This window comes from Chlamydotis macqueenii, chromosome 5, assembly GCF_036417535.1.
Source record: "Chlamydotis macqueenii isolate bChlMac1 chromosome 5, bChlMac1.mat, whole genome shotgun sequence".
Classification (NCBI taxonomy): Eukaryota; Metazoa; Chordata; class Aves; order Otidiformes; family Otididae; genus Chlamydotis; species Chlamydotis macqueenii.
In genome coordinates, this window is record NC_141560.1 from 54,185,547 (window position 1) to 54,209,097 (window position 23,551).

The 23,551-nt window shown below is 42.8% G+C and overlaps 1 protein-coding gene across 5 annotated transcripts in view; it reads left to right on the plus strand.

Annotated features, from left to right (window-relative positions):
* The first annotated feature begins 2,471 nt into the window (after window positions 1–2,471).
* Window positions 2,472–23,551, plus strand: part of LRP5 (LDL receptor related protein 5) — a 167,699-nt gene continuing 146,619 nt past the window's right edge. For all 5 annotated transcript variants that reach the window (XM_086748592.1, XM_086748594.1, XM_086748593.1 and 2 more), the window contains exon 1: window positions 2,472–2,598. In XM_086748592.1, the coding sequence (XP_086604718.1) occupies window positions 2,505–2,598 (94 nt within the window). In that variant the 5' untranslated portion in view covers window positions 2,472–2,504. The remainder of the gene's footprint in view (window positions 2,599–23,551) is intronic.

The window sequence follows — 23,551 nt, forward strand, 5'->3', positions numbered from 1 at the left end:
AGTCACCAGTGGCTTTACCTGGTCTCAATATCTCTCCTTATGGTGGGTACCTTCCTTTGAAAAATGTTCTGTTGTGAAATACCTCAGTCCAAATCCCTTTGTTAGTCGGTGTCATATTTATCTCTTTTGTATAAAATACTGCTTCTTTCTCAGGTGTGGTCGCTCACATGTGGCTGTTTCTCCCTGTTGGTATAAAATGCTGCCAATCCTAAATTGTCTCATGCAGTTTGACAGGGTCCAACAGGGAGATAAACAAGCGACACTTGGACAGAGCAGGGATAGCAGATAGCAGCAGCCATCCGTATTCCATCCTAGTGTGGCACCTTGAGCCCCAAGATACCAACTGCTGCCAGCTGAAAGAGACGTGTCCGCTCCCCTCCAGCAGCCTTACGGGCAGGCTCACCCACCCCAGGTGGCTTGATGCCGGCTTTGGTGCTCTGGGTAGGTCATCTCAGCAACTGGTGAGGGGGAGGACGGGGCAGGCAACCCAAATGGCCTGGTGGCAAGAGGGACTCAGGTGGTGCTGTCGACGCCGTCACAGGACAGCTTCGCTCTCCACTGAGGCACACAAACCAGTTTTCCAAACGAGTGCTGCTCTTCTCAAGTGGATGAGATTTGGGATATTGGTGTCCACGCACCCCCGCTCCCCACTGCCTGCTTGCAAGTGCAACTGTTTCATGCACCCGTTCTCCCTCCCTGACTCCAATTATCCCCAGTGACTGTGATGGCAGGACTGCTGGGTAACTTCCACAATGCAGGAGGTCGGATCCATCAAAAGTAAAAGTCCGATCACTGTCTTCCACAAAGAAATCTTTCTTCCAGTTATTTGTCTGGTGTCAGGCAGTTTTTTTTTTTAAACAGATCAAAACAAAACCCTTATTCAGTTGGTGTTCACACAAAGTTTTGCCATTAATGATTTACAGCAGCCCAGATTTGGGCTCCAGTTTATTACAGACCTTCTGTCAAGAAAGACCAAGAGCGTTTTCCTGTCTTCAATCAAGCTGAGATTTTTCCAGGTTTTAAATGCCGCCTAAAATGAGCCCTCTTTAAAATACATGTTCTTTAAACATTAAAGCAGCAGCAAGTTAGAGAAGAAAACTTTATTTTCCTTTGCAGGTCAACTTTAAGGTCAGCTCTATAAGCCTTTTATTAACTCCTTGAAATTTTAAACTGTTTTCTTAGCTAAGTCGGAAAAAAACTAAACAAAACAAACTACTACACCTTTTCCCCTTCTGAGAAAGGAAGTCTGAGGGGAAGTCCGCAATGCAGTAACCAACAGGACCTGAAACAACTCCTGAATATTTGACCCTGGCATTTGAGATGGGCAGGGATCCATGGGGCACCAAAAAGAAATCTCAGCTGCTGCTGTAGCACTTACAGCAAGGCAGATAAATGAGTAGATGGCAACTGGGAAACCTGGAAATCACTCATCACCAAAATGAAAATGAAGCTATTGAAATTAACATCCAGTTGTTAAGTACTCACTTGTGATTTACAGCTCCTGCTCTGAGACTTGCAAAAATGGTTTTGGGGGATGCCAGGCAGACCCTTGTTTCCATCTCTGTACAAGGCCATCTAGCAACATTTTTTCTGTTGCCAAACTGGTGTCAGCACAACAGAAAATGGGGACTCAAATGGAAATTATTGAAGGTGGTTTTTTTTTTTTGTTTTTTTTTTAATCCCTGCTGGGGAGGTGGGGGCAGTACCTGAGGTGGGAGAGGTGCAGGATGCTTCAGCCTGGGCTGGGTGCTGCCCTGCTGCCTGTCCCCAGGACTGCACAGGCCTCATGTCACAGGGCAGAGCCTCTGCCCCTCTCCTGGTGGGAATCTGTTTGTAGGAGCAGGTGGCATGCTTCACGGGGGGGGGGGGGGGGGGGGGGGGAGCAAAAAGCAACAAAAGGTTGTTGTCGAATGCGCCTTTCTCTGAAAAGTCATGTTTTGTAGAAGAGCGGCTTTATAAAAGGTTTGTTTTGGTGGGAAGAGGAAGGGAAAAGCGAACCTCCATCTGGGAGGAAAACAACCACCCTTCTTCTCGGAGACGGCAAAAGGGCGGCCACCCCCACGCTGAACTTCTACACCCACTGAAGAAGGGTGCTTTCCGAACAGCCTTCCGTCTTCTCCCTCATCCCTGGCCGGTTTTGGGGTACTTGCCCCGGGAGGAACCAGGAAAAAAAACCCAAAAATGAAGAGGAAAATGCTGCAATCCCCCCCCCCCCCGCCCCCCTTCCGCCCACCCCGGCCAGGTGTCCCCACGAGCGGGACACGCCGCGGCGAGACGGCCCTCCCGCCTCCGCGGGTGCGAGCGCCGCAGCCCAGCCCCCTCCCCGGCGGCGGCGGGAGGGGGGGAAGGAGGAGGAGGAGGAGGAGGAGGGTCGGCCGCGGCGCCTCCCCCCTTCCCCGCCTCCCTCCTTCCCTCCTTCCTCGCCGAGCGCAGCGCCCCGAGCATGGAGCCTGCCTGAGACGCTCCGCGGGCTCCGGCAGCTGCGGCGGCGGCGGCACCACAACATGGAGGCGGCGGTGGCGGCCGCGCCGCTCCCGCTGCTGCTGCTGCGGCTCCTGGCCGCCTCGGTGCTGCGGTGCGAGCCGGGCTGGGCCGGGGGTAAGCTCGCCGGGGCGTCGCGGGGCCCGGGTCGGCGGGGAGGCGAAGCGCCGCTGTCCCTTTTGTTGTTCGGGACTTGGCCAAACTTTTCCCCCGCGCTCCGCCGGGAGGGCTGTGGGGGCCGAGGGGGGCGGGAGCGGGACCCGGGGGGGGCGAGGGCTAGGCTCCCACGGCGGGTGGGGGGAGGACGCGCACATGGACGGGAAGGGACGGGACAGGACGGGAGGCTGGGTGCGTCGTCTTACCCCCCCACCCCCAACTATTCCTCCTGGCCCCTCTTTTCTGGGAAAGGGGGGCGCAGGAAGAGGAGGCCTTTCCTCCCCCTTCCCTCGGGGACGTGCCCCGCCGGGGGGTGAAGCGGTTCCCCCCCCGGGGTGGCTCAGGTAAACGCGCACAGTTGCAAAAAGAGAGACAAAAGTCGCCCCCCCGTCCTCGTCCCCACTCCCGTCCTTCCGCGGTCCCGGGCAGGGATTTCTGCGGGGTTTGGAGAGGCGGGTGTCGGGTGTCGTTCATCGAACTCTTGCCAGGGCTGGGGAGGGGGTGCGGGGAAGGCGAGTGTGTCGTCCCCTCCCGCCCCCCCTGCTCCCTTGTAGGCGGGCGGGGAGGGGGTGGCGGCGGCGCTGCGGCGGGAGGAACCGGCCGGCCCGGCCAAGGCAGCGGCGGGTGGGGGTCGGCCCGGCCCGGGGAGCGGGGGCCCGGCCGGGTCCAGCCCCGCGGGCGCTACCGGAGCTGGGGCCCGGCCGCCCGGTGCCGGCGGAGCGCTGGGCCCCTCGCTGACCCGCGCTCCGTCCCGGGCACGGAGCCCGCCGTTCGCTTTCCCTCTGTTTTTAAGTGGATGTGCGAATCCTTTACAAGCACAAAGAAGCGGAGGCAGCGCTCTGCCTGCAGCATCCGTGGGGAAGGGGCCGGGGTCCGACCCCCCCATCCTTTCCCCCTGCGCCCTGCTTCGGTCCCGACTTGGTACCGCCGAAAATGGGAGCTGAGGGGCTGCCCTGTGTAGGAGTTCTGTTTTGGTGCCGCTGCATCTGCTCTGCCTGAACGCATCACCCCGGTGCTCCGGCCGCCGAAGCCGAGTTGTTGCAATTTCCTAGGTAGTTTGGAAAACGAGGCAGTGTGGCCAGGGCTGTCAGAACATCACCTCGGGGCCTCTTTTATTAGGCCACCCACCTTTTCAAACTATCTGTAATTATTGGTACTGTCATTTAGAGCGAGAGAACTGACAATTTTCTTCTGCTGGTTCTATATTTTTGGTTGGAGCTCTGTATAGGTGTGTGTTATGTACTGCTTATTCTGCCAGGTTTATATGAGAAAGATGTACTTTGCATCTCGGGATGCACCTTCTCCATACGCGTTGCCTCAGTCTTTTAAAACTGTTTCAGAAAACCTAAAGTGTGGCTTGTTCCTTTCTGAACACTTAGGTTTGTGTGGAGATGTTCACGCTGCTACGTGACTGAATGAAGCTATGTAGCTTTAGGAAGGGGGAACAAATCACCTTACAGGAGTCTTAAATGAAGACAGAACAGACTGATAGTGTTCCTTGAAGGTTTCCTTACATTTACTTAACAGATTCCAATAGAAAGGAATGTTCAAAAAAAAAAAAAAGATAACTTTGCATTCAGAACTCTTAGGAAAATAGGAGTTCACAATAAAACTAAGTTGTAACTTGGAGTTTGGTTTTCATTCACCTGATTTTTAGAGACAGTGATTCTTTTAATATAGTGTGTGTTCTGTATCAATAGTCACCTTCCTTAGCATCCACGGAAAAACTCCTCTACAAATGTACTGGTTTTTAGTAATTAGCTAAAGAGTCTTGGTTATAAGTCTTAATAACATTGCTTTTGTTCTGCCTTCTTAGTAGGAAGGTATGTGATTCTTTGTTAGGTTGATCCGGACAGTACTTTTAAGGACAGCTCATCTGTCCTTTTCGAAGGAGCGTGGATGTACTATGAGAGGCTCTCCGTGTTTTTAGTTCAATTCCTGAGAACCCCCACTCTGTAAGCAGAGGCCTGACTTTAAGGGACCTTTAGTTCTTAAAATTATTTTGATGTGATTACATTACAAATACGTAAATACATCTCTGCAAGATCAGGGATGTGCTGGAACGGCTGCAGTGTTAAAGCTTTTGTCAAGTTTGGCGTGTTATAATAGATCCTGAATACTTTGGCTGTGAAATAATTTTGCTGTGGAGCTCAGTCCTTGCTCCATATGTGGTGGTGTCAGGAGTGGTTTTATTTACGTGGCTTGAAACAAACCCGTTTCAGATACGGGTTATGCTTGACTCTCCTTTCACTGAGAGAAGACAAAATGATTGTTGCATTTGGTGAGGAATCTCTTGCCTGTGCAAAGCATTCAGGAACAAGATGGTTATGTCAATGGCATGTTTTTATCTGAAAATATTGTAAGTTCTGAATGTTTAATACTGTGCAGCAGGTGTTTCATGTGGGGCTCTGGAAGTCTGGAAGTAGTTGAAATAATTCTTGTTTAAGTTCTTGTTTAGGAATTATCTCAAGCAAGAATTATTTTTACTTAAACTCACAAAAGCTTGCTTAGCTGTTGCTTGTTGCATACTGGAACATTTCCCAAAATTGAGAGACTGTTTCCTATTTTCCTTTAATGGAACGACTATTTGCCTGATGTTAAGAAATACAAGATAAAGAAAGGTGAACAGAGAAGTGTGACAGGATGGTTACAAAAGCTTGAAACTAGGGATGCAGTGTGAAAAAAAAAAAGCATTTAAGCACAGCCCTAAAATGACTTTTAATCACACTGTTTTTCCAGAGATAACCTAATGAAACCTATCACCATGTTTAAATGTAGAACGTAGCGGGAAAGAACACTTGCTAATTTTATGGCGGGGAAATGTGCTGTGTAGGAGTCCTCAGCTGCATTTCAGTGCCATTTCAGTTAGTCTGTCATTGATTTAGGGGGCTGTCTTCCTAGTAACTACTACTAGCATGATGTGAGGGTCTGTCACAAATTATGGTCATAAATCCTCTTGAAATAGTGACAGAACACTGAAACTCCAGACTGACTCTGAAGTTTATGTTGATACTTTCAAAGCGCTGAATCCAGGCAAGGGATAGTGGCTTTAACTGTCTTTTAGGGATGGTGTGTGAATTCGTTTGTTACTGTTTCATTTTAAATTACATTTAATTTCATTTTAAATTCATTTTAAAGCATCCAGAGATGATTTAAAATTACTCATACTGTAGATTTGTCCATAATTCATAAATCAGCATAAGACACAAAGTCAATACTTTAGAAGAGTGTGAATGTATTTCTTTGATAGCCCAGTGTCAATTCCACCATTGCCTCTTGCTATTTTTGAACCTTTTTAAAAATCTCATCTGCTTTAACTTTTATCTTAAGAATTTTTTTACTTGCTTGTAATGTAGTCATTAGTAAAATAGGCCATGGGCTTTGTTCCAGCTGTAAGTTTTCTCAGTCCTGCATGTTTCTTGAATAGTGCAAGCCAAGGTAACTTTTCAGCAAACACAGAGATTGTTTCTGGGAACTTGTTATGCTTTATTGTTATGGTAAGGTCTGGCAGCGTAACAACAAATAAAGGTTACAAAACCTTTCCTAGAATGTAGACGCATGTGACTTAAAGAGTGTCTAATGTAACTTTGCTTCTAGTTAGGATTCAGCCAGCAGTGTGGAGTTAAAAGTAGCTGTCTCTGTCAAAGCAGAAACAAAAGAAATTTCACTATTGTTAATGCTCAAAAATAGCTTTAATGACAAGGTTTAGTTTCATGTTAGATCGGTATTTTTTGTGAACATACTGTATTGCATGAAAGAACCTACCATCTTGAGGACGAGAAGAATAACTAGGTTTAAATTCCTTGTTAGAAAGAAGCTATTGTAGGTAACTTTATTGCTCTTCATTCTAAGAAATCCTCTTGATTTTTCATTCAGTCTTTAGCCCAAGAGCTATTAAACATTAAAAATATTTGGCTTTTGTAAGTTCAAAATTTCTCATGGGAGTTGATATGGCTGAAAAAAAAACACAGCACTGAGAACAGTTGAAGGAAATACTTATTATTTTCTGCTCAACACCTTTGTGAAGAACTCAAATAGGTATCAACCTGAGCCTCGAGGGGAGAATGACAGTAGAATGTCCACCCAAGTTGACAGCACAGGCCAGCGATGATGCGATTCTCCTGTGCACAATGGAGTCAGCGTTTTGTTTAGGGATTTTGAAGCTTGTGGATTATTTTCCTTTTTTACGATATTGCTTTCCAACAGGATGTGTTCAACAACACTGCAAGTTCACTTAGGGCAGGAGCAAATAATTAGGCTACTGGTGAGGGATGCTGGCTGGCCAAAGCCGTGTGCTGTTTGGGACTTTCTGAAGAAGTCAAAGATGTGCCCACAGCTGGGGCTTCTGAACTGGGAAAAATACTTCTGGAGAGTCCTATCCCCCATAAAGTTAGGCCATGGAAAGTCTCATGGTAGAGTCAAAGGATATTTTGAGCGGTTCTTCAGATTTTGGGTGATGAAACAGTTGTGGTAAGAGGAGAAGAGAAAATGGGAAATATGTCTCACTAAGTATTAGTACAGTTGTTTGTTAGGAGTTTATGGGCCAACAATTCTTTCAGTTCCTTCTCTCTCAGAAAAATCAGAATGTGGAGCTCACCAGTATTTCAACTTTGTGGTACCTGTTCACTAAAAATTGAAAATATCTGTTCAGCCACAAAATTCTACTGAATGTAAAGAATGTGAGATGGGTTGGTAAGGGTGTTGAGGGTCCATGTAATAAACAAGATTTTTAATTTAGCTATTGTTTCCTTTACTCTGGCTCAACTCCTGTTTTGCCTGCCAGCATAGACAGATGTAAGGTGTCATTTTTGTATTGATGTTGAATCCATGGGTGACTTTGGCAAGGGTGTCAGTAAATTGACACACGCTTGATTTAAATTGGTTTGTTTGTTCTGGATGATAAAAGGCTTAAAGCAACTGAAACCACTTTTAAACCAATAAATATATGAGTGTGTTGTGTTAGATTAGCTTAATGGGGACAGTCTGCTGGGAGAAGGAATTTCTCAACTGTGAATCGGCTACAGAATTGTCTTCATTTCAGGGTACGAAGGTTTATTGCTATTGTGGTAAACAGCACTTACAGCAGATGCCGTAGTAAATTCCTGGTGCAATTGTCAGTGGTCTAAGAACCTCAAATGTTGGCATATGTATTTAAAAATGTTCCTGAGCTATGGTGAGAAATGATGCAACTGGAGAAATGAAGTTGCAAGTGTGTAGGTTGTAACTCTTCCCTCTACAATGAAAAGTGGAAGGGTGGAGATTTATATTTCTGTTCAGAGCCCCGTCCAACCTGTCCTTGAATGTTTCCAGGGATGGGGCATCCAGCACCGCTCTGGGCAACCTGCTTCAGTGTTCTACCACCCTCAGTGTAAAAATTTTTTTCCTAATGTCTAATCTGAATCTACCTCCCTCTATTTTAAAACTGTTACCCCTTGTCCTGTCACAACAGGCTCTGCTAAAGAGGTGGATTTAGAAGAGCCCCCCGTCTTTCCTGTAGGCCTCCTTTAGGTACTGGAAGGCTGCTATAAGGTCTCCCTGAAGCCTTCTCTTCTCCAGGCTGAACAGCCCCAAGTCTCTGTCTTTCTTCATATGAGAGGTGCTCCAGCTCTCTGATCATCTTCGTGGCCCTCCTCTGGACCTTCTCCAGCTGGTCCATGTCCTTCTTATGTTGGGGGCTCCAGAACTGGACACAGTACTCCAGGGTGGGGTCTCACAAGAGCCGAGTAGAGGGGCAGAATCACCTCCCTTGACCTGCTGGCCACGCTTCTTTTGATGCAGCCCAGGATGTGGTTGCCTTTCTGAGCTGCAAGCACAGATTGCTGGCTTGTGCTGAGCTTCTTATCCACCAGCACACCCAAGTCCTTCTCCTCAGGGCTCCTCTCAGTCCATTCTCTGCCCAGCCTGGACTGGTGCTTGGGATTGCCCCATCTTGAAGTCTCTTCATTTAGCTCAGGATTTGACAATTTGTGATGGTGATTTCAGAGGTTCTCTGTTGCCCTTTCTTTAGGTTGCCTTGGGTGTATATTGACTTTCATTGTACAGTGGTGTTGCATTAAATGTGATTCATTAAACATTTATTAATACTTTGGTTTGGAAGTGGCTTCTTACACATGTTAGTAAGGGTGATAAATTAGCCCTGGGGACTCTTGATCCTCAGCCTGCAAGAATTGGATCCGAGGCAGGAGGTGGCAGTAAGTGAAGACAGGAACTTGACCTCTTCTTTTGGCGGTGTTTAAGAGTCAAAAACCAGAGTGTGTGAGCAAGTGTTGTCAGCTTCTTGTTTCTAAACCTCTTGGTGGTTAAGGAGGAGCTGCAGATTGAGTGGACCTGCTTAGTGAATTTCTTGGGTTTTGGGTTTGGGAATAAAAGAGTATTACTATAATGTGATTTTGTAGATGTGGTTTTTTTTCTGCTGTTCAGTGCTGGTTTCAACTAAACCTAAAGGAAAAGGAGTGGAGGATCTGAGAAAATGTGATGAAAGTGTACTATGCTGCTATAATCTACGGATTATTGATATGTCATTTGAGAACTTTTATGGACTACTCTGTGTACTTAGGGGTTAAGCCATACATTCTAGAGTTAGGCACAGATTATGCCTAACAGCCATAATACACTTAAATCTGTGTCGGTAACTTTAGCATACCTTCTGTGGAAATTTCATTTTGGCTTGGATTCCAGAAGCATGGATGCTTTGTCCAGTCCTTGTACTTTTTTCATTCATTTTGCATGGACACATTATTTTCTTTTCTTCCAAATTAAAACTGTTCTCGTGGGACTTCAGAAGAGGGGAAAAAAGTTTTTTAGAAGACCAGAAATGTAATTAAATGTGCATTTGGGGTTTGTTTTGTTTTTTAATGTAAAACTTCACACTGTAGAGTATGACTGTCAGGAAGGTGAAGTTGCTTCCTTTTAATATTTTTATAAATTGAGAGGGAGACAAACCTTCAAGCCTGACTGGAGTACTTGTCTTTATATGAATTGAAAAACAACGGCACAGAATGCCTAAGTGACAGTACATCTTGTGGATCAAGCAAAACAAAATGCTTTCATGAGACTTTGATTGCTTTGAGTTAGCCAGCATGTAGGATGTCCTGACCTACAGCTGCACTTTGTTATGCCATGCTTCTGCCATTCTCTTTTCCCTAGATAATTCTTGAACGAAGATTTGGGTTTGTATGTGCTGAAATGCTTTTTCAGTGGACTCGCTGTGACAGCGGTGGTCAGAAGTACCCCAGACGTTTTATTTCGTACATGCTCCCAAGTGAAGAGCTGTGTTGTGCATGGTGTGGGTGTTTTGCGGGTTTCCCACCGTGACACATCTGTGGGATCCTTCTGGAGTAGCTGGTTTGCGCCACCTGAAGCTTTATTTCTTTGTAGTGTGGATTTTTTTTTTTGGGGTGTTTCTCAGACTTCCTAAATAACATGCTCTTTACGTCTGGCTCTTCAGGTAAGAGGGAAGGGTATTTTTTGTGACATTGAGCGGGTGATCTGCCAGCCACTTTGTTATTACAAGCTTTTGCAGTTTCCTGTACCCTGTGTGTGCTTGGGCACTTAGTCCCTTTCCATCAGCCCATCATTTCTGGGCTGTGACGTATGCCGTGGCGTATTCCCGTGTAACCAGACTTTGTCTGAAGAGGCTGTTGAGGGTTAAATCTCAGTGTGTCAAATTTTAGAAAGTCTTCTGAACTGAATTCTCCAGCTTTAGTTTCAGAAGTGGTGCATTCTTGATATTTGAGGTGATGTGAAATGCCTGATGTTTCTATTATTATTATTGTTCAGGAATCATTTCCAAATAATTGGTAAGGGACAGTTCCTATGAATTTTTCTGCAGATAAAAAAAAAAGTTTTTTGGGGCAAGGAATGATTCCTTTAAAAGGACAATCAGAAAGCTGTGGCATTTGGAGTAGCCTAGGAAATGCTGCTGCTGTGCATTTGTCTTCAAGTACTGTTTTTAGTTCAATCACTTAGACCAGTGTCTTGGTGATGCCACAAAAATGTATTCTGAAATAGAAGTATACTTGTATCTGGTTCTATTTCACTATGGAGGACAGGAAAAAGCGGGAGTTTGGCTCTTGGATAGCAAGCTGTCTCTGCTGATGACAGTGAATAATTCAAGGAGAAGAAGAAATGAAAGGTTATAAGATTTATTCCCTGATGTGCAGCTATAGGGGATGTCTGTATAACATACTGTTCCTTCTTAGCACTTGTAGTTCAATACAAAAGCCAGGGTGCTGTTTCTTGAACTTCTCAAAGCAGGAGAAGTTAAAAAATTAAAACCTAATCCTTTGTTTTATAGAAAGTGTCACCTTTGATCACTGAGTCATATACTACCCAGTGTTAGATGGATATTGATCGCTACTTCTAGTGTGCGTATAGTTTAAATGAGTTTTGGAGGCTTTAATTTGTGTAACCAGTTATTTCAAATAAAGTGTGGCTTACTTATGAATTCTGCCCCATTTAAGGAAGGTCACTCATGGCCACCAAGTTTCCTGTTTTCTCTGTCACACTTTGTTTTGGTTTCAGTCATTGAAAATTTTCTAGTTCTAGAACAATTGAGAAGCTCAGAATAGAGTTGCCTGCCCCATAGGAATGAATTTTGACATAATATATGGTATGAATTATATGAATAGTTTTTATCTTTCTTCAGATTTTTCTCTGATTGCTTCCCCTGCTTGAGAATTGTCAGCTCGAAGTACGATATGTTTAAACTTTTTTTTTTTTTTTTTTTGAGGGGAAAATGTTTTTGCCTTAGAAATCTGTCCTGGTGACTTACCTGGATGTGTCTTTCACAAAAGATAGGAAATCAAATTAAATGGCTGTGGTAGTGTTCATGTTCTAAAGTCACAGCCAAGAGGGTGACAATGCAGATGGGTAGCACTTTCCACTTAGAAGGTCTGCCCAGCTGTGGATGATTTTTAAAAAAAGTCTATACATTATCTGCATCTCCAAAGCTGAGTAAAAGCAATCTGTAGTTATGGAGAATTTTGTCTGTCTGGGTTTTAACAGCATGTTTTTTACTGTCTGGATAAAGTTAACTGTTACTGACCCGTGTTCTAAACCTCAAGTTTGCAGGTGTTCAAGCGCTAGAAAATGTATACTCAGAAAGAGTTACACATCTGGAATTATTTAGGCAAGCTGCATAGTGAGAGTTAGGTAGGGTGTGGCTAACGCAGCCAGAACTATAATGAAGCCTCAATAAATTGAACTTGAATCATTTGCCAGTCTTTCCCTTTTACCTGCCCCAAAAACCTGTATGAACCTGGATTTTAATCTCATCTAATCCTTCTTCAACACCCAACCCACCCTGAGCCACAAAACTCCACTACACCCTGTCAGCTGTGACTTCAGAATCTGTGCACAGGAGGAGAGGTTTTTCTATAATGCCATTAAAAAGGGCATTTTTCATTTGCAAAAGTCAGATATGGCAACTACTAGAAGGAACCATGTGCCCTCTAAAGAGTCAGGGAATATTCCTGGAGACTTTTTTTGAACAAAGTAAATCAATGCTTAAGGGATCTCAAAACTGAGTTTCTGTGAACACTGTAGCTAAGGGTAAAATTGGGAGAAATGCACACACACCAGTGAAAAGTTAAGCAAGCATTGGGTTGTATTTGCAGTAAATAAGCCATTATCTGCAGGTGTTCTGCAAGAGCTGCAAACAAATAACTGAAGTGAGCTCTGTATCTTGCCTGATCCCTGTACCATTTGAACTTCGAATGGGGTGCTTGACACTTAGTAAGTATATTAACAGTGATAGATCTTATTTGCCTAATAAACTTTGACAAACAAGTTCTACAGATGGTTAATATTTTCAGAGGAATTGCTGTCTGTTCACAGCCAGTTTGTGGCCAAAAAATCTGATACAGGTTGTGGTTAATTTTCTCTCTGCAATGCATGGCTGTGGTCATTGCACTCATCATTGCCATCACATCTGACCGCAACTGAAAAATGAAATGGTCAGCTAGGAAGACTTTTAGTTTAAATTTAAAGGGCAGAGTTGGTCATGGAGTTATCCTGGCTCCTTTTGAACCTCCCTTCCTCTGTCAAAGCAACTGAAAACAATGTGTTTGTCAAGACTGGGGGGTGGTAGTCCCACCTGAAGGAATCCTGGATGGTTGTGACAAAGTCCCTGTGTTAGATGCCTATTAAAATGCCAAGGACATTCTGCTGTTTGCAAATTTTAGAGTTTTAAAGAGCCTTCAAGACGTTTTTTGAGAGAGAAGCTGTTTTGCATGAGCCAGAGAACTGGAAAATGCCTGGATTTGACTCAGTGCCTGGTTGTTACTTGGAGTTTAAAGGTGCTACCAGACCACTCAGTTCCCCGGAGCAGGGGCAGATTTGCTCATCCTTCACAGAAGTGCTGACCTAGGCAGAAGTAATCTCTTTACAAGGCCCTGGCTAGTTTATGCTGAACTATGTACAAGGGGAAGGGTGAGAGATATTTGAGGAAGGGAGGAAGTATTCCACATATGTGTATGTGTGAGTGTGTATATCATATGCATGTGTGTTCTTATGTGCTTAAACACTTGGTTAACCAGTTTCTCCTGCTCTGTTTTTTTTTCTTTTCATTCTAATGGTTGTGTTATTGAATAACCTTCCGTTTCTGAAGACAACTCCTGCTTTTTATGTAGACGTTAGCTCCTGATGTTAGATCTCGATCCATAATTTTAAGGAGGGAAGTTTCACAGACACTAGGTGTGGGACTGGAATTCAGTATACCTGGATTTGTTTTTGGTGTTGTTACTGAAGCATGCCCTAAAGTCTGTGAACTCTGACTTTTCATCTGAGAAAAGGTGATGGTGATAGGTAAATGGTCTCTCTGAATGCATCTTGGAGTGTTTTACACAAGAAGCACCTCACAGTAATCTTTTCCTATACATCTGCTTTTTAAATAACCTTCTAGTAATCAACCTGTTTTGTTTGACTCCGTTGTATTACTCTCTCAATGACGAGTGTTTCATTAGAGAGAAACAAAGCGACAGACTAACAGAGCGGTATGTAAAGTATCCCTGAAAAGGTAGGGCAATGTGTCTTCTATTAATCAAATATGTATGCCTGATCAGTTTTGTGCACCTAAATCTTTGGTCTTGCATAACCACTTTCCATACCTTTTGCAGTCTTTACTTTACAATTTCTGCAGGTTGTGTCCTTCTCCTGTGTTGGTAGTATTTCTTCTCGTCTTGAAAGCTCTTCTAGGCAGGGATCTTGTGTATTGTTTTTCCTTTTACCTGCTTGCTTTGTGTTGTTTTTTCACCCCCCACTGTCTGAAGAACCAAGATTGCTGAAGGCTGGAATGTCTGTAGGTGGGTAATTAAAAACGGTGGTCAAGAGAGCTCTTGGAAACTTGTTGGGTTACTTCTCTTAAGTAGGATGATGAGGCAGCATCATTGAATGGAAGGGAAAAAAACCAAACAAACAAACCAAACCCCAAACCACCCTCCTATTTCTAACATTTTGAAGAGGCTGCCTGCTGTCTCCTTGGCATGTGGCTCTACTAATCATGTCTGCCCATGACAGAATTGGTAAAACTGGAGAAGCTGCAGCTTAGCCTGCATTTGAGGGTTGCTCCTTGGCATTCAGCCTAGTGCACAATGGAGAGAGGATGAGCAGGTAGAAGTACTTCATGCTTCTGACCTCTGTTCCATATTATCTCTCAACTTGCAGTCCAAATTAAGGTCTTCATTGTTACCTGCGAAAGATTTAAGTGATCTAGGATTCATTTATCTTGGGGATTACTACCTTGACACATCCAGCCCTTCTCCATCCTGCTACAGTAATTACAGCTCATGGAAAATAACTCTGGCTGCTGATCCCCAGGGTGTGGAACTCCTGGCATCTGGAGATTGAGCACATCTGGCGCTGGTCCTCAGAGGCAGAATGCAGCCAGCCCAAAACTTATTGCATGTGGGGAATGATGCAAGTGACTTGTTTTCCCTGAACAATGGCTATGGGATCTTTGTAAGCATTGGCCTCTCGCCTGGTTATTCTGAGTTGGTTTTTTAGCTGGTGTGGGTGGTTTTTTTTGGTTTGGTTTTTTTTTTTTTTGGTTTTTTTTTTTTTCCTGAGGAAGTCTGCGTGCAATGAGGGAGGATGTGGAGTACTGTAAGTTCTCAATACAGCCGACTCAATACTCCAAGCCATACTTGCTTCTTGACACTGGTGCTCTTACACATGCATTTTGCACATGTAAATACCCCCGTGCCCATCCAGAAGGCGCTTGGTAGACAGAGGTAAAGACTCTGGCGTGCTTTTTTTTGTGCTTTTCTGATTCCTAGGATTCTGTGGAGTCAATGTGGCAGGGACATGGAAGAAAGTTTTCTTTTTAAAGGAGGTGTGCTGCAGTGCCCAACTTTGAGGAATGTTCCTGGGACCTGCTAGTTATCACCTTCCTTGTACAGAGTATTATGCTTTTGTAGGGTAACAAAACTTGCTTTGTTTGAGATAGGTTATGAATTCATAACCTAACAGCTGTTCCACAATTACATCCCCAGGGGTTCTTGTATTTTGGAATGGTTTCCCCCCGAAGATCTGTTCTGAAATACTTTATTATAGTCCTTTCTCAGTCTTAGCCTTGGAGTTCATTTTGTGTCGTAGAGATTGGGACTGTGTAACAGGCTTGTGTTACTGAATCTGAGCATCTGCTGGTCACATCTTGATATCAACTCACTCATCATCATGGTTGTTTATAACATGACACCTGTCCATACACTTGTTGACAGACTGTTGGGACCTTCTTGACCATCAGTGCTAGTTTCTGAGGGAGGATGCCTTCTTTTTAGGCATTCCTTCTCCTAACATTGCCAAGAGCCTATGGGAATGTTTCGGGCCACGTGGCAAGAGTGTCTTCCAGGCGTGTTGTTGGCCCTTGATTGGCAATGAGCCAGAGGTAGGTGGGAGGACTTTTTTTGAGTGGACAACAGGAAAACTAATGATTTGCTTGGACAGCAGGACAGGTACGCTCACACCAGTTTACTAGTATGGGGTAGGATTTATTCTTTTATTTGTAAATTCTGCAGTTCTTTTAAAATTACTGCTAAATTCTTCAGTTGTTTAGTTCCCTGGCCATTAGTTGGTCTGTGTTGGAAACTAAAATGACTTCAGTTTTCTCTTCCCTGCTGCATGGCTGTCATTGCTGTTGCAAACCACCTTGTTGACAGGAACTTATTGTTGGTTCGGTAAGGCTTCATGGCAATAGAGACTATGTACCAGGGCTAATGAAAAGCCTTTGTGTGGTTTCTGGAGGCTTGGGCATCAACAGGCACGTGGAGAGGTTGCAGGGATAAAAATACAACTTGTCAGCTGCTGTGCTGTGAGTTACAGCTGCATGCAATGCTTTCTCCTCTGTAACTTGTCTGCCACTTCGCTATGAGGCGGAAGCAATATACCGAATTCTGCAAAAACCTCCCCATTTTCTGCAGAAACTGGAGTTTTGATAACTTTTTTTTTAAAACTCAAGTGTTTGTATGCAGGAATAGAGTAGTCAGACACAGTGGGAGATGGGTAAGCGTTATGTGCACACACTTATGATTGCAAAAAGAAACTTTAGCACCGGTTTGTTATTATAAAGTCTGAACTAGTGTTGGCTGTTTATAAAAAACAGGAATGGACTTTGCAGTGTTATTTTCCTATTTAAACATCAGCAGGACACTGGGAACAGATTACTGTGAGTATTTGAGTAAGTTGTGTTTGCTTGGTGTGCTTGGCAGCATTTCTTTCAATGAAAGTTTGACTTTAAGCTGTCCAAGTTTAACTGCAGAACTTTGTCCTTCATCAAGAAGGCAAGATGGCTGGAAAAAAAAAGTCAGTGTGTGTGGTTTGTTTCTTTTTTTTTTTGGCACTTATTGATGTGTACAATGTCAGTTGTCAGATCACTGTTGTATATGTGGCCAGAAGTGAGTGTGTTTTACTGTCTTTATTTAGAAAGACTTTGAAACATGGAATGGTAATTTAGTCAAAGTCCTATCATAAATATTGCTTATTCTGAAGAGATTAATTTCTGCTGAGATGATCCCAAAACATTAACAAATAGATCGGTCTACAGCCTGTCTTTCTTCTGCGTTTGGCTGATCATGTGCCAAATATATGATCAGACTCTCTTTTGTTGGATACTACGGATCTTCCAACTTCAGCTCCACCTGTTGCACTGGCTTGATGCATCGGCAAAGCAGTAATGATTTCAAAGTGCTTTCAGTGTCTGAAAATGGCATGAAACTTTCTAGTTCTGATAGCTGTAAATTCATGTTAAAAACCAAGAATTCCTGAAATTTGTCTGTTAGCAACCTCAAAGCACATCTTTCTATACAGTTGTAAAATTGGCACTAACAAAAAAGGCTTTATTTGAATAGTACACACAAGTTTACATGCAACCCCAAAATAGCCCTGAATTTGGTTTATCTGCAGTTTACTGTTTAGATTTTAATTCCAGAGGCTGATTTGATACTTAAATTGAACTCAACAAGTGGTTCTCTTCTTGTTTCCTGAATCCTGGAGAAGTTGTTTGCTGGAGTGTTTTGGGTTGGTTTTGTTTTGTTTTCATAAAACAAAGAAATTTATATTTAGGCATAGGTCACTGCGAATGAGGTTGCAACAGTGTCATGGCCTTCAGTGGATTTACTCATTTTAAATGTTCTAGAATCTACTGGGAACCTTTTCATAACTTGGTGATTCTTTATGCCCGAACGAGAAGGAATTTGTTTGTAACACCTGGCGTAGATTAGGAAGAGACTGTGTTTCAATGGTAGTGTTTTGTCCAGTGGTTTCAGTTTAAGCAGCATCCAGCTGCCATGCCATGCCCCATCCAGTCACAGCACAAAAATGTGTGGCCATGTAGTCAACTGGATTAGAGGACTGGGCTGAAAGTAACCTCCTTGGTTACATTGTTTTGTGGGATATCTTCTCCTTGCTCAATTATTTAATTTTGTTTTTCTCTCTCCTCTCTCCCCTCCTTTCTCCTTTCCTCTCCCCTTTCTCTCATCAGACCTGTTATTAATAAATAACCACATCAATAAGGAGAAAGGGAGAGGCTAGTTTATGATATAGGGTAAAATGGAATTTAAATAAATTTTTTTTCTCTAGTCTGATAAAACTGAAATACTGCAAGATCAAGGATTTAATGGGTCTAACATATTCAACTTTGAGGAAAGGATAATGCCACGTGTTTCCATGCAATTCAGATGTTACACAGCCGATGATGTGTTGTTCTGTGTTTTGTTTTTTTTTCCTTAAATAAATAAATCTAAACTCAGTGTGTTATTTTTTGTGCTGCACCTCATTAGTGACAAGAATAGCATCTTGGAGAATCTTCTGAACAACACAGAAATGGAGCATGTGTTTGCATTTATAGTGTGATGTGATAGAGAGTTAATTGTGTGGATGAATAGTTCTGCAGGAGTAGATAGATGTTTTCTCCTTTGATGTTGTGCTGTTGTGTGGTGTCCTTGGACAATTACTGTGTGAGATGAAGTTTTTAGTTTGAAAACTTTAACTTAAGTTGCCTTTAGAAATGTTTGGTGTAATCTGATGTCAAGTCTTGTTACCTTATTAAGTGTATATATCCTTATGTGTGTGAATACTCTGCATTCTAGGGTTTTATGAAGGAAAAAACAAAATGTTATAATCGTTGGAGCACCTTCCTGAGAGGTTCTAGATGCCTTAACTTCCTTGAAGTAGAATAAGAAAGTTGATGTTTTTCACATGTTGATAACATAAAGGAAATAAAGTGCATCTTCTCGCTTCAGAGCTTCATGGTGCAATTATCGAGAAGTAGTGGGTGGATGATAATGACTTCCAGTTTTTGACTTGTCAGTGACTTTATAAAACAAGTTGGTGCTTTTGAATCTCATTCATGCTGAGTTGATAACGTGCATCGCACAGTGCTGCTCTACATGGCGAGTATTAGTCACAGCAAAGGAGGCAAAAGACTCTGAATTGTCCTCAAAAGTGAGTTGCTTTCTGTCGTTCAAGTGATGTCTGTTGATGGTATATGGTAATTAACAGAAGAATGACATGAGCAGGAACTTCTGGATTTTGTCCCCTTTTTAAAGGAGAAAGAAATCTTCATTTTTATTCGTGTCGTCTTTAGTTAATTTCTGCACTAGGAAAGCTTGATAAAGGAGTATCTGTTTCCACTTTGTACTGCTTTTATTGTAATGTTGCAATGCTTTTCTGTAAGTAGAAGGTGAAGGCTGCCCTAACTCTGAGCGAGTGTTCAGTTACAGGGTGAGGTGCCTCAGTTTTCGTGTAGGAGTGAAGGGTTTCTGTCAATGATGCTTTAAGTTAGTGCTGGTTTGGTGTGGGCTTGTTGGGTTTTTTGTGTGTGGTTTTTTGGCTTTTTGTTGTGTTTGAGGAGAAAGTTGGTTTTCAGAAAAAGCAAGTGCTTTTGTGGTCTAGTTTACATCTAGTTTTAAGAGAAGGTAGGTTTTCCTGTGATTTAACCATACTCTAGTTGTTGGGCCTTCTCTTTCAGACTGTGCTTCGGAGGCTGGCTGGATGCGGGCACCATGTTCAATTTTCTTGCAATTCACTAGTGAAATTTAAGGTCTCTTCTGTTTGTTTGCTTGTCTTTTAAATTATTCACATAAGGCTTACATTTGGGGCATAAGATATTATTTTTTAAGCAAGACATCCATCTTTAGTATATAGGAAAACCAGCCCTTCTCCTTTGCATGCAAATCTGTGGGTTAAATGGGGTTCAGGAGCCCCTGTTGTATTTTAAGAGGGTAGATGTCTGCTGCTGTGTTTAGTCATTATCGTTCGTACCTGGAGGGAGCTGATTAAATGCATGTGGTCATTTCTTGTATTTATTTCATGTTTATTAACAATCCACTGCAGGGTCTTATTTATAAAAAGTTAAAATGCAGTTGTTAGTTGCTGTGTGTGTGCTAGTGTCTGGCTTGTGCAATATGCCATCTTTGCCGTGTTTCTGGATTGGAAATGTGATTTTTAGGCTGTGGGTCGCAGCTTTTTGTATTAACATTTGTATTTTGCAGTGTTTTTAATAAGTAAAAAAATATGCGTATATATAATAGGGAGGGCAGGATCTGGCACATGTAAACTCCAAAACAGTCTGCGACAACTGAGAACAGAAGAGGTGTAAAAACTGGTTGTTATAAGCTTGCTGTGCTTGAAAGGCGTTCACCAGAGAGGGTACGCGTGGCACCGCTGCTCGGTCCGGCTGTGAGCGTGTTAAGTGCCAGGCAGTGCGAATGTATTGAGTGTATTCTGCCTTGGTCAGGCTGCCAGTCTGGCTGCTGAAGGACGGCAGTGTTTATTTCTTTTCCTCAGCTATGGCATAGGTTTGGAATAGTTGTTTGGATTATCATTTGGTCTGAAATGCCCTGGATGTTTTCCAGACACAAAGGGAGAAGGCTTCCTGCTCTGAATGTCCTGGGTCGTGTCGTTATTCCTGAAACAGGTGTAATTATTACACTGATACTGCAATGTTGACGTAAAAATCCTGGTAGAGATGCTGCAGCTCCATGCAGCTGATGAAATAACAGGTGAGGCGTGAAATAATGACACTGCCCTTTTACTTGATGTAAAAGTTTCCTTTTCTCTGCTGATGTTTTTACATTTAAATAGTTATCTCAATGTACTTATATCTTTTTCTTTAGCAATGAAAACACAGCCATATAGTGCAAATGAAGGGTGGAGGAAAGGATAAGGTGCACAACCACACATTGCTTGAGTTAGATTTGTTTTAGTATAAACAAATGCACTTTGCTCTGCCTTCCATGATATTGCTTCCCTGTGTAATGCTAAGAGGCTTGTACCCTTCCTTCTGCAGAAATAAGGGGTAGGTTTTGGACAAAACTAAATAAATAAAACCCCTGTGAATGAGTTTTATCACCTGTGTTCTATAAGCAGTTTTAGAATTTGTATATTTTAATTTATATGGGGGGGTAAAAAAGTCTACATTCCTGTTTTTCTGTCTGCCTTTTCAGCAGTGTGCTGCTTATCTTTGTGGCCCTCTGATTTTGGAGATGAGCTATGTGTCTTTTGACTCCCAAAAATGGCAGCTAGCATTTTTTTTTTTTTTTGAACTGGCACTGTAGCATTTGTGTCCTGTCCGGTCTCCCTGTCCTCCCTCCCCTTTTTTTTTCTTCTGTATTTTAATTGTTTGCACTGTAGCATAGCCCCGGAGTTATTTCTTTTGGCTCTTCAATTTGCTGAAATTGGATTATAGAGAAGATGGAAAAACATTAGGTCATGCGTCTCTAGACAGGTTGCGTATCAGGAGTCCGGTTTCGTATTTGCAGTACACCTTCTCTAAGCTGCCAAGGGAATGGGAGAGTTGGGGTGGCTGAGATCGTTCCTAAACTGTTTGCTGTAGTAAAATGTATGCCTTTTTTTACTGTATTAAGATCTGTTTGTAAGGTAGCATGTATAAAAAGGTTGTAAGTTTACTCTGTTTGGAAAGAAACACTAGTTATGGTTCTCCTTAATGCACTGGGTTTTTGTTTCGGCTCTGCTGTGGGCCACATGTCTTGCCCACAAGCAAGATCCTTAATCCTGGTCTTCTCTGGGCTTCCTTTCATTTGTTGGCTTGTGTATCTAGACAGCAAGTTTGTCAGGGGTGACAATCTTTCACAATGCGTCCACATTGTGTCTTTCAGGGTGCGAATCTCAATTCTGTGCTGTAGATGTTACCATAATATGAATGATGACCACTCATGTTGTGTAAAACTTGTGTTGTGTGTTTTTTCGTGTGGTTCCTCCCCCCCACCCCCCCAATGTAGTTCCTTTGTAGGGAACAGATTGACTTCCTTCTGATTTTGGACCCCTTTTATGATGAACTGAAAACTTTTTAGACATTCATTTCCTTTCTTGTTTGGGAAAGGCAGATATGTGTTGGGCTAAAACAATAATTAGGCTTGGCTGTTTATACAGGTGGCGAAACCATGGGCAGAAGAAAACAGAAGAATTAAATCTCAGAGTGAACTGGGAAGAAAAGAATAATACTTTTTTTTTTTTTGCTTCAAGTTGCTGCTGAATTTGAAGTGCAACATACTTTTCTAGTACCTCTCCTACTTTGTGTTTGTACAATATGAGAATATTTGACAACATTGTGGCAGCTTCTCTTGCGTATGCATTACAGAGAATTAATTTGTTTTGCTAGTAAGATGTTATTGAGACTCACATGAAAGAGGTAAATAAGCCTAACTTGAAAATTCAAAGATTACTAGTAAGTTGTTGTAGCTCTACATGAAAATATTTTGAAATCTTAAGTTTGTGAGCTTGTGAATGGCTAGGTGTATGCTTTCAGCATATGAGTAAAACAAATCTGTGCATGCTAATGCGTTATTTTAAGTGCAGAACCACCTATCGAGTTCCTTCAGCATCGTGTGTACAAGACACAGCAGCGCAGAGACACTGCTCTGTAAGTCTGCAACCAGACAATATTCTGGCTCCAGCCGAGCTGGGCAAAGAAGTTGCCTTAGTATTTGGTTTTTTTTTTTTAATCTACTTTCCTTTCAATACTAACATCTTTTTGATAGGATTGGCTCAAGGAAAGCAACTGTGTGTGTGGTCACGCAGGCAAATTTCAGGGCACTAAAACATCTGTGAGGTAGCAGGAGACTGGGGAATGAGGAGCGACCTGTAACTGGGGATGGGCAGGAACAGGAGGAGGGGGAGGAAAATTCAACCAGGCTCAGCCTCAAGCAGAACATCACATATCTCACCCAGCCCAGTACAAAGGGCGTATTTAAATCAAGATCCCTTCTAACACAACGTAGCTGGAGCTCCATTTGCATGGAGTTTATGGTTTGGCCTGGAATACTGCATTTGTCGAGGGAGTACATACTACACCCTGCACTGCCCTGGGAGTTCTGGGAGCTCCTCCAGCTGCTCTGCCTTTTGCAGTTTTACAGCCTTCCCTCAGTACAGGGCATCTCTGCTTCTTTAATGTTGTTTTTAGTCTGCTTTTGGGGATTTTTGTCCTTGATTACGTATCACACTACAACATACATACATCTCGCACAATTCTGCAGACACCAGAATTCAACAGACACCGAGGACAGTGACCAACTAATAACCATGAAATTGTACAGAGCAGTAATTAGTCAGCTGCAAAAACAAAAGAACCAGAACGGTTAAACAGCTCCTATGTAACTCATCTCTTCAGGCCCCAAATTTCCATTCTCTCTCAGATTTTCTTCAACTTTAAATAATTACCTAGACTCAACTTTTTCCAGGGAATCAAATGAGGCATTCTGGGGCTGAATTCCAAAATACATTTTCCTTCTTGCACACACAAATTACCAGCCTATAAAAATAGGTACAAGGAGACTGATACTATCTGCTTTCTTTTGAATATTACCAACACAGGTCCAAATGAGGAGAGCCTCTTTTATTCTGGAGGTTTGGAAGTGACAACTGTTTCTTCTGGAAATGCCCCTGAATTCCACAATTTGACGGACAAATAGCACAGACGATTGTTTTATGTTTCTTCAACTAGGCTAGCATTTGACCCTTTGCGCACTTAGGTAAAGGAAGGAAAGATTTTTACCAGTTTATGATCTTTGCTAATTTGCGATACAGCAGAATTACGAGCGAGCCACATGCACCTCCAATTTAAAGGGAAAATAATTTCGTGGGGAAACATCACTCAAGCTTTTCTGTCCAACAGTGACATACTACCAGATCTTAGTTTGGTACTAAGAGTCCTTGGGACTCAGTGTTGAAGTAAATATAGTCACTGGTGGAGAACTTACAAAAAATTTTTGGACCCAGGATAAAAATGTATCAGAGGTGCAGATGACAGCTGCCAGGTGAATGATAATAGAATGTGGTCTACCCTCTAAAGGAAGAATATAATCAGGTAATGAGCAATATTCATTTACCTGCCTTACTCAGACAGATCAATTTGAGCTAACCACATGTTTTGCAAGTATATGAACTGAAATGCCATTGA